The 11,389-nt window shown below is 35.5% G+C and overlaps 1 protein-coding gene across 7 annotated transcripts; it reads right to left on the reverse strand.

The window, feature by feature from the left end:
* Window positions 1–386: 386 nt before the first annotated feature.
* Window positions 387–10,046, reverse strand: LOC18423137 (MLO-like protein 14). Of its 7 annotated transcripts, none has more exons than XM_088871561.1 (16): window positions 9,646–10,046; window positions 8,758–8,867; window positions 8,416–8,473; window positions 7,979–8,217; window positions 7,626–7,742; window positions 6,782–6,842; window positions 6,394–6,488; window positions 5,999–6,055; window positions 4,479–4,564; window positions 3,021–3,070; window positions 2,716–2,756; window positions 2,439–2,609; window positions 2,288–2,323; window positions 1,714–1,781; window positions 1,569–1,629; window positions 387–951 (listed from the first exon to the last, which is right to left on the reverse strand). In XM_088871561.1, the coding sequence occupies exons 3-16, from the start codon at window positions 8,423–8,425 to the stop codon at window positions 577–579; spliced, it is 1,467 nt and encodes a 488-aa protein (XP_088727687.1). In that variant the 5' UTR covers window positions 8,426–8,473; window positions 8,758–8,867; window positions 9,646–10,046; the 3' UTR covers window positions 387–576. The 7 variants fall into 7 exon arrangements, with proteins under 7 accessions (XP_088727687.1, XP_088727686.1, XP_020525744.1 ...); XM_088871560.1 differs by having other exon boundaries at window positions 5,999–6,073; XM_020670085.2 differs by having other exon boundaries at window positions 5,999–6,073; window positions 9,526–10,046.
* Between the last annotated feature and the right edge of the window lie 1,343 nt (window positions 10,047–11,389).

The raw sequence follows: 11,389 nt of genomic DNA on the forward strand, positions 1-11,389 counted from the left end.
GCCTGGAATTATGCATAATCATTATACGCAACTCCAAGTGCTAACGCATTTCTGGATGAAAAAGAAAAGTTACAAGTTTTACATGAATTGGGAAAAAAGTGCTAACGCATTTCTGGATGAAAAAGAAAACCTACAAAATGGAAAAAAGAAGGTTCTCCAAAAGTCTTAATATCACTTTCTGTGATTCAGAATGGAGAGAGAGAGAGAGAGCCCAAAACTTAGTCCTAACAAATGCCCCTCTAGTGGAAGAGAAAAGAAAATATTGCAGACATTAAAACACTGTTCTGAATCCTTTTCTGCTGCAAAAGAAAATAAAAATAAATAATTAAAAAGAGGAACAATATTCGTTACTGCACATATAACTTTCTTACGTAAAAAGGGGTGTCTGTGTAGAGATAGTAAACTATTTTACTTACGCCACTAAAACCAGAGGAATTAGGGTTACACATGTTCTTGCATACATCATATTTATCCAAAAAAACCCATAAAAAAAGAAGAGATACATTGTAACACACGCAACACTCTCTTTCTCATACAATTTTTTCCCAAAATCAAGAATATGTGCAAGATACCTTCTTACTCTCGCCGTACTGGCATAGACATTGATCTCTGTATGTTCATTCTATGGCCCTCTGTTGAAGTGAGAGGAACCACCAAACTTGAGTTTCTAAGAAGTGGAGCATTGCTTGAGTTTGAGTCCTCATTAGCAGCAATGGGCACATTTGAACCCGGTTGTAGCTCCACTTCTTCAATGACTCCATTGTTTTTGTGTTCTTCTTTTGGTGGATCTTGCTCATCTTCACTCGAATGTATCGTGCTCGTATCTGTGCGCACTGTCGAGTCATCTGTTATGAAACCTTGTCGACGTTTCTTCCTCGCTGCTTTTTTCCATCCATGAATTGTTTCTCGTATCCTCCTTGGAATCAATGCTGCTTTGTAGTTGGTACCCATCTGCCCAATAGTAAAACAAGCAATGGATTCCACCATCCCATATCGTCAAAACAGAAAATAATCTCTCTCTCTCTCTCTCTCTCTCTCTCTCTCTCTGTGCGCGCTACCATGATTTTAATTCTCAAAGCATTTGACTGAGGTCAGAGAGCCCCCTTAATGATAGCACAAACACAAAAGTAGGTTCTTACAAGGTTTGTATTATTAATAGATATTATATCATATAAGCCTATTTACTTTTGGTATAAAAATGTCCCAATCACTCTAGCCATCAGAGAGTAAAATCAGGTAGCTATGGTGGCATTTTTTCTGCACAAAATCCAAGAATAATTTTCTCTGAATTCGAGCGCCATCAATGGTACACCACCAAGCATCCAATTTTATATCTGATAGCTAGGAATCATCATGAATTTTTAGTACCAGAGGTAATGATCTTATTATATGATTTATTCAATATAATAACCCTTATGTAAACATTGCACTATGGATCTTCACGATATACCAAATGCTAGCATTTCCAATGAGCACTCCAAAAAGTCAAATTTCATTCTAAATGGGACTCGACATGGATATAAGTTATGAAACTTCATGAAGTAAAGTGCAAAAATAGCTACCATTACCTGAGTCACCAATGCATAGAGTGGCAAGGTACTGTAGCTGCATAAAAACTGACCAGCAAAGCTGGGAAGGCAAAAAAGTTAACAAAAGCTGGGTTGATAAAATCATCAATTGAAAGAATCAAAATGGTTACATAACACGACTCACCCCAGAACGAGGCGTACATACACAAGCAAGTGGTTCTGGATGAAACAGGAATCGTACCCAAACTGCCACTGAAAAGGTTAAACAGGGCTCTAATTAGATTTTAGAAGTGTCCATAGAATTTTAATTATACCAACAACTCAAAAGAGTTTGTGTTTTATTCGAGTGTCACTAAATTTAATTTGCACAGAGAGGTCCATACTGAGTTTCCAATCCAGAACTTAAGAAAACTTAAAGTGGACCAGGCGACACTGGCTGGTTTGATTGACTAAATAAGTCCTTACAAAACAAAAAAAAGCAATCTCACTAGATCGAACCAGCTGGTTTATTCCGGACTGGATTGCAATCAATCGAGTTCAGGTCGAACCAGCTGATTTTAATGAGTTCGTATAATCAGAGCCCAAAGATGAGAAAAACTTTAACCAGACAGACTAAACTGGACAACCACCTTCCAGTCCAATTTTATTAAGATTTTCTTTTCTTACAAAAATCAACTTAGTGAACTGCAATAACAAATAGGCTACAAAATGCCATTGACCAATAAGGGAATAGAAGCAGGCTGCGTCAACATACATACCCAAAACCAGAAAAAGGAAGCCAACTCGAAAGCATTCTGCAAAACCATAAAAAATCCAAGAAAAATTATTTAAGCAGCATATGGTTAGATTGTGGATATTCTCAAACAGATGGATATAAGTTTCAAAAACCTCCATATGGAGCCAACCTACCTGAAAAAGAACAAAATGAATGAAAGAAAGGAGGAATTCAGGTTTCCTAAACCAGAAAAGATCATCCCGAGGCCTCAGATTTGTTGCTCTAAAGGAACCCGTTATACCTGCATTTTCTAGGGCTAGGGTTGCAATGACATGCTGTAACTTTGCTCCTACCAACAGAACTAGCTGTATAAATGATACACCAATTTGAACTCAATCTCATGCCAATTATCAACTCAATATCACGTAATAAGAGTATACTCTCCAAACTAATCTAGTGTAACAAACTTACAGTAATTGGGATGATGGCTATCCAAAAGTAAAGATTAGAGCCTGCAAGCAAACAGTGAGCAAATCATTGTTTGATATCTTGTCAGTGCTGTGTACCATTTGTACTGGTCAGAAAGAAAAAAAGAAAAAGAAAACCATTCTTAGTTATTTAGAGTTAGATGTAACATTTGTAGTTGATTACAGCTGAGGCTGAATGATGACTGAAAGTTTATGAAATAATGGGAAACAGTTCAACTTATGAACAACTTCATATATATGATATGTCTAAAATAGAAAAGGTGAAAATTAGAACAGAGCCCAGCTTACCATTTATGTTAAATAACAAAAAAGCAACAACAAATCCCCATAGAGGCGCACTGCAAGACATTAAAAAAGGACATCATTAATTTGAAGTGCTACATTAGCAGGCATTCCTAACATGAAATTGATATTTTCCTACTACAATCTTAGTAGTGAATCACAATGAAAAACCAGAAACAGTTTTTGATGTCTTTTTTTTTTTTTTCATGTCTCATTATGTGTATCCATAAGACGAAAAATAGGAATAAATAGAATAAAATTCAGTGTTTTAAAACTCGCTGAGTCCGACACAGACTCAGCCAAGTCAATTGGACCCAGCAGGATGCTGGCTCATAGTGAAAAACCTTAGAAACTGACAGAGTCTCACCTGTTTCCAAGGTTTCCAGGAGTCAGACTTGCTGACTCAGAACCAGGCCATATCCCATTTCAGGTCTGAGTCCAAGTCTAAAACACTGATAAAAAGGGATGGGAAAGAACCAAGACAGAAGAAAGGGAGCCTGAAACACTTTCTTTGACTACAGAAAAGGTTTAATAAGAACAAAGATGACAGGAGTTTTAATGATGCATATGGGATGTTCAACCTGAAAGTCTCACGAAGGGGGCTTAGTTTGGCTACCCATGTTTTAAGTATCCACGCAATATCAGTAAAAAAACACTGCATAGCCAAATAAAAATGGGTCTAGTATTGTCACCCACGCTTATAGTGGCAGGATCAAAAACATAAGATGGCTTCTTGAAACGCAAGTGCCCAACGTAGCCAACATCAGGAAGGCAACACTTACAAGACAACTTCTGTAAAGTTCAGAATTATGCACAGAAACTCGCACCACTTTCTAGGTTCGAGTAATATTCTTGACAAGAGATGAAGAGACAATTGCGGCCACTTAAATTTCTGCGAGCTAGTAGACTGTGAATCTGAGGCTTAAATATAGGGTTCTGCCCCAAAGGCATAGGACAAACATATGCAAGATGAGAAGGAAATAGGAAGATTTCTGATATACATATAATTTATTGTGAGATGCTACAAAAAGAAAATTTCTATCCGGATCCTTAGAAATTTAAAAACTGCTTAAAATATCTGCACCTTATAAGTTATAACCACTTCAATGATGAGCCAATAAAAGAAAAAAAAACAAGAAAGCTTCTTCGCTATGCATTAAGTAAAAAAATAAAGCTTCGATCATGATTACTCACGACTTTTCACGACCCATGCATGCGTTCAGTTTAGGCTCCACTTTGGTTCTAACTCCTAACAATATATGGATTCAATATTTTTTATGCTTAATGTTTTAATTTATTCCCAAACCAAATTCTTAGTCTTCATTTATGAAAGCAATTCTTAATGTTTCATTTCAAATAAACAAATTTTTATTTTATCGCTTGACCATAAACTTTCTAGCAGAAACAAAAAATAAAACCACTGCTGCACTGTATTGAGGCCTTTCTTACTAGTGTATGGCTTACCTAACACCAACTATTACTTGAAATTCTTCTTCCATGGAACGAATCATATAGCTATGAAAATCATAATTTGCCATGAGTTTGTGATTCTGCAATCACAAGTCAAGAAAATGGTGGAATGGAAGACAATGAGCACTCACAAACACTTCTACATGAAACAGATTGCAAAGAACAAGCCAATTGATCAATTTATATGAGCTGATTTATGATAATAAACAACCTAACAACCACCATTTTGGATAATGCATTATAAAGAAGATGATAAGTATCAAAAAACAAGATACGCTTTCCAAGCAATGATATCATGCAAACTAAGACCCTACTTTCTCTTACATGAAGCACAATTTCTATAACTAAGAATATAAACTGATCCCTTAGTCACGTTTATGGCCCATTTTAGGTTATTTCAGACTTTAAAATGACACTTTAAGAAAAAAAAAAAAAAACCAACCATTTGTATTCCATTTTCTTTATCCTGGAAGAATAAACCATCACTTAGGACTCCAACTTTCATGGAAAGAAACAGGATTCTGTGCGACTTCTCTTTGAACTTTGAAAGGAAAAGAGGGACAGACTAACAGCAGCATGAAGCCCACTATTTATTGTTATTTTTTCTACTGTGAAGGAAATTTAGAGACTCAGGGCCTAGAATCAACCACTTTCTCCTGTGCTATGAAGAAAGGACAAGTGAAAAGTAAGGACTCCAGTTGCTAAATTAATATCAGATGCCACTTGGGATGGAGCCAGACCTATAGGTATATAGCAAATATTCTTGGTAAATAAAGGCTGAAAAACTGCACATAATGGAACTAAGATCTCACATATGAATATGCCAAGTTGTAAGAAGGACAATGAACAATGTGCACATAATAAAAACATCTCATACATTTTTTTCCGTTTTTTATCATTAAAAAAAACTTTCATCACTAAGACAGAGGTAAAAAGAAATACCCTTCTGTCAAGGCTCATCCCAGCCGTGTCGAACAACTTATGTCATTTGCTAAGATGTATGCGTGCATACATGACCATGCAACTTGTGGAAATGGTAGTAGAATCACCAAGCTTGCTTTATTTTTTAAATTAGAAATTGTCCATTGGTTTGTTTGTTATTCTCTCTCTCTCTCTCTCTCTCTCTCTCTCTCACACACACACATACACACACACACACTCTCTCTCTCTCTTTCTCCCTCTAGGTTGTTAAATTAGAAAGCAGGTAGAGAGACAAGGATATAGATAGAGAAAAAAGGCCGTATAACTAAGATTAGGTAGGGAAGCTCTTATATTTGCTCGTGTATTTCACAATGGGGTAACTAGCCCCTATTTATAGGGCTTGGTACTTATACCATTGCCTTGATGACAACTAAGGCAGGTTTCACATCCAATGAATGATATTTATCCTTGCCTAAGATCTATGGTTAAACTTCCCATCTCTCTCTCTCTCTCTCTCTCTCTCTCTCCTCTATTTTCTTTAGTTCCAAGTCTGCTATCAAAGACTGTATGAAATCCAAATCTCTATGACATACCGAGATGAAGCCCATGCGAAGTGTGAGGTAGTCGGCCCGAACCACAGAATGACCAAACTGCCGGAAAAAGCAAGTCTGAAAAAGCCTCTCAAATTAGGAGACACATTTCCAATATAACATGCTTGAAAAAAATGCTATAATGTTACAAAATCTGCATATGTATCACTTTAAGGAACAAAAATATCACACCACAATCTAAATGGTAAACGAAAGCCATTATTTACTTGGGGACAAGTACTAGAAGTTTAAACTACATCAAATGCCAATACAACAACAAAATAATATAAAATTATGAGAATGCTACAGAGACATCCAAATTGCATGCCTCTCTCATGAACTGAATCAAGTCCTACATAAATGTCTCTCTTGATAAATAAATAAAATACCATACGTACCACCCATATAATAAATCTATTTTGGCTCCAAGAACTTGATGTGCGAAATTTTACAAATGTTGATTGCCTTCGCATTGTCAATGCTCTAGTGATTTCTATAAGCAAGATTTGTGTTAGATAATATGAATGAAAGATTGAAGTAATCAATTAAGACAGCACTATATTTAATCATGACAAATTAAAATTTTAATCAGTCCCCCACAACAAAAGAAAGATAGGAAGGAAGACAAGAAAAGGAAAACAAAGTAACAGAATGAGAAACAAAAACGAATGACATGATAACGAAACAACATAATACATAGCCAAATATGAAGCATGGTCATCAAACAGCATGATTTAGAAATGTTTAGCATCCAAATTGAATCAAATTGGAAAAAAAAACCTTTACCTGTTAATGAATCATGATGGGCCATTTGAGCCTCATCTTCCCACTTCCTCCAAGTATGGATCTGGCAAAAGTAGTACAATATGTATAGAACAAGGCATCTATGTTCTTACAGATCCAGAGTAAAAGGCGAGATCTAAGTTCAAAGAAAAGATTTAGGTTTAAGTTTCTAGTTAACAACACTGAGAATGTCCCAGGAAAAATAGAATTACAACACCTAAGCAGAAGAGATTCAAGAAATGAATTATTTGGGCAATTACAAAAAATCAGTGGTTTAAGGCATGCTAAAGATCTTCTAAATGATCAAATTCTACTTTATAACTGACATGATGGAATTTATTTTATTGTCTCACCCATTATGTGGCCCCTTTTTTAGATAACTTATCCACTTCCCGTTTTTTGTACAAGTCATGGGTCTACTAGAAACCACAAATAACCACTGCACAAATAATAAAACAACCAGATATTTTTTTTCAAGTCTAAAGGCATCTTTCTCATGAACGTCTTTTGTTGGGATAAATATGGAAGACCTTAAAGATAATGTGAGATTTCCAATTTATCAGAGTAAATTGGAGTCTTTAAGGCTCTCGATATGATAAACCCTTGGTGAGTACAAAGACATAATCATGACAACTCCCACTAACACAGCCATCTGCCAGATTAGAACATGTTTCAGTTGCTTATGATATCCTCTACTATGACGGAATCAAACTACAGACCTAGAATGGCCCCTAACATAAATAAGTAAATACTTCCCAAAAACTGTCAACCTGATCCATGCATGCAAGGCATTCAAAGACTTATATATCAATAATCTAGAAGGCATCAATGAAGTGGATTTGCTAACCTTTACAACAGCCAGAAGCATGGTTAAGCAACTATAGAATACATGAGTTATTGCCATGATAAAAATGAAGCGATGAAGCTGCTCCAAACCTTCAAATGAGACAAACGGCTCATGACCCTGCACAACAGTTTGAGATTTAACATGCGTGCAATTTCTATTTCAAACTCTAGATGAAAGCAATAGAGGCCAAAACATTTTGATAACTATAACTGAAAACATGACTTTCATCTAGACATTCCAAAAGGCCAAAACCAAACAAAAAAGGATGGCCTCAGTTCCCAGGCAATAAAAACTACAAGGATTTTATACACTTGAAAACAGTGCACATTCATTTGAATGATTCTATTAGTTACCTCCTTGCATGTGTTATGATTTATGGCACCCAATGTCCTCCTAGATGCGTGATTGAGAAGGTAGCCCATCAATCTCCGCTCTTGAAGTGTACTATTTTTAGCAGAGGCACCATCATCAATCTCAGACCTGGTACAAGGAGCAAATCTGCCATTATAGAATTTTGATTCGATACAAATGTTGGAAATTAAGCTTGATGTGGCAGTAAGAAGAAGGGATACAAAACCCAGCAACATCAGTTCTGCAATGAACAAACACAGAAGATGAGAAAAAGGATAAAGTAAGAAATGGATGAGACTACCAACTATGAGAAATCGGAAACTTTGTTCCTAATTTTCCAAAGCTTACAGTAAATCCTTTTCTCAATAAAGTAAAAATAGAGAAAACTGAAAAATCTTAGGAGTCAGACTCGCAAAAGAGAATGGAATACTACAGGTACCTTCTTTCATTTTCTCCAACGCTTCAAACAATGGATTTCTATTGGTTTTCTTCAACCACTGCAAAAGTAAATTTCAATAAGAAATCAGGAAACAAGAACCACACTCCATATTCATATTCGAAATAACTCACCCTTCAAAACCTATAAAATAGGTCATAATACATAAAGAGAAGAAAGAAAAAAGGAAAAAACAATTTGAAATTAAAGAAAAAAAAATCTACAAATTCTTCCTAGTAACCAAGAGAGACATAGCTCTTTGTGTCAAACCCTTGGTTTTCAGGTGAAATGCCAGTACCATTTAGGATAGGAAAAGCATAGAAAAGTGAATAGAATTGTACTTACAGAGCTTAGACGGTGAATTAAGCGCTCGACAACAAGGGAAACTGCAACAAAGACTGTCAAAACAGCGGCAACTGACCATGTTGGGGTCAATCCCAGTGACCTAACTTCATCTGAATCCATTCCCGACATTGTCACTGGCTATATATTCAGAAATACTTAAACCCCATTTTCTGCAGATTCATGGCTATGCCTATGACTATACCAGCTAACTCTAGCACTAATTCCAGATAAATATACAAATATTCATGAGCAGCAATCTTTTAACCAAACAACAAAAAGCTGCAACCTTACTTGCTAATTCTACGCCCCTAAATAATAACAACTTCGGCTAACTCCACTTGAATTTCAGCATAAACTTCAAAATTCCTGACCCTTTCATCACTATAATGTTCAAAATTTATCAGTAAACTGCTGAGACTTGACAAGAGCAAAATCTTGAATTTGCAGTAAATTTTCCCAGCTTCAAATTTGATTATCTCGCCTTCGTTTTCTTAATAATAATCAGAAAAAGTGAGAACCCAAAAACATTTTGTTGCTAATATTTCTTAACTCGGACAAATTCATCAGAGTTTAACCAACAATATCTATAGCAGATGAGACCAGACATCGAGACCGTGCATTCTAATAAAACGGAGGATCCCAAGGTCGTTTTTCTGTCGATTAAACAGAAGGCATGGCGAAATTCATCAGAGCACAGCCCTTGTTTTCTAGAGAGAGAAACACCACATTTCTCTAGTGAGTGAAAAATAAGCTGTGGTCAATGCTCACCTTTCAAAACCATGAGTTCTCATAGAAGCCATGGAACTTCTATGGAGCTGAAAAGGAGACCATTTCTCACCGATCTATACTGAATGCTGGTTTGTACTCCACACTCATGGAGATTCCTACCTTCTTTAATCGCGCTTCCGTAAAAATGTTGAGCATGAAACCGGATAGAGATCCAAAATTCAGCAGTCCAAATCCGCCATTTTCGTTGTCATTTTCAACCTAGAAGCTCCAGTTTGTTTCCACTTTCCACAGTTGCAGTTGTCTGCATTTGCCTTTATACTCGTATCTGGATCGCCCGAAGCCTCAGTTTATTTTCTATCTCTAAAAACCAAAACGCAGGTTTACTCTCTCTCTCTCCTCTCTAACTACCCAGTTTATTCGGTCTTCTCCATTTGTACCAAGCTCTCTCTCTCTCTTCCTAAAGACACACCTTCCTCTCTCTTGAGAACCAGTTGACTCTCTCTCTAAAGACCGAGCTTATTCTCTCTCCTCTCCACTGGTGGTCATTTGAAAAATTACACCTACGAATCTTACTTTCCAGGTGCCCCTCTCTCTCTTAAATATCTCTCTCTCTCTCTCTCTCTCTCTCTCTCTCTCTCTCTCACTTTCCAGGCGCCCCTCTCTCTCTCTAAAGTATACGTATCTGTGCGCTCATTCCGCGCCCTTTCTCTCTCTAAATCTGTGAATTGTGAGTAATACTCTCTCTCTAAATCTGTGAAATGTAAATAATAAAAAATTGTCCGTTCTCGGTCTCTGTTCTCTCTCCTTTCCCCTCAAGAAGCTGTCCAAATGTCGCCTCCCCTCGCTCTTTCTATCTCCAACAAAAATTTATAACTAGCTCACTCTCTCTCTAAAGTTTTTTTTTTTTCGATAAATATTTCTACTTTTATTGATCACTTTTAAAAATAAAATAAAAAATTACATCTTTTTAAAAGTTTATATAATATTGCAATCTTAAAATGTAGAATCAGATCCACCTCAAAAATCTATTGAAAATATTGTTTTAATATTGAAAAAGCCCTTAATCAATCATCTCGACATCGAGATCTATTAATATGAAAAAAAAAAAATTTGAATCTCGAAAATGGTGCAGCTTACAACACATTATATAGACAGTCCATTTTCAAGATTTTCATATATTTATAGATCTACTTGATTTTAACTATTTTTGAAATTTAAAATTTTCTAATTATGTTTGAAAATAGATTTTAAAATAATACTAATAATTTTTTAACAATAAATTTACATGTTATGATAAAAATTTAAAGTCCACCTTAATTGGATTGTTTAAGGTTACAACTTTATAGAAACCACATCCTTTTTTATTGATCACTGAAAGAAAATTACATCATTAGAGATAACAAAAGAGGCAAATAAGCACCACCCTTAACTAAAGCATCGGTTAAAGAGATAAACAAGGAAGCTACCAAATCCATAATCTCCAACTATAAAGACCGAAGTTAGCAAGTAAGTCGCTGCTTTTTATTACACCATCTAATTGCATTACACCATCTAATTGTATACAGATAAGGGTGCGGTTTGCATACGGATGCATCCGTAGTTGTAGAGGTAAGATATGCCTTCAAATTTTATCATGGTATATAATTTTGATGTAAAATGTTCTTATGATTATCTCAAAATCTATTTTTATATCTAATAATAAAATTTTAAATTTAAAAAATGGTTAAAATAAGTACATCTATAAGCATTTAAAAACCTTGAAAATGGACGGTGTAGATAATATGTTGTAAAATGCACTATTTCTGAGACTTAAAATCTTTTTTTTTTTTCATAGTCATACATCTCGATGTCGAGATGATCAATCAATGAGTTTTCAACATTAAAACTACATTTCCAGTGGATT

Source organism: Amborella trichopoda, chromosome 7 (genome assembly GCF_054954075.1).
Source record: "Amborella trichopoda isolate Santa Cruz 75 chromosome 7, AtrichopodaSantaCruz75HAP2 v2.0, whole genome shotgun sequence".
Taxonomy (NCBI): domain Eukaryota; kingdom Viridiplantae; phylum Streptophyta; class Magnoliopsida; order Amborellales; family Amborellaceae; genus Amborella; species Amborella trichopoda.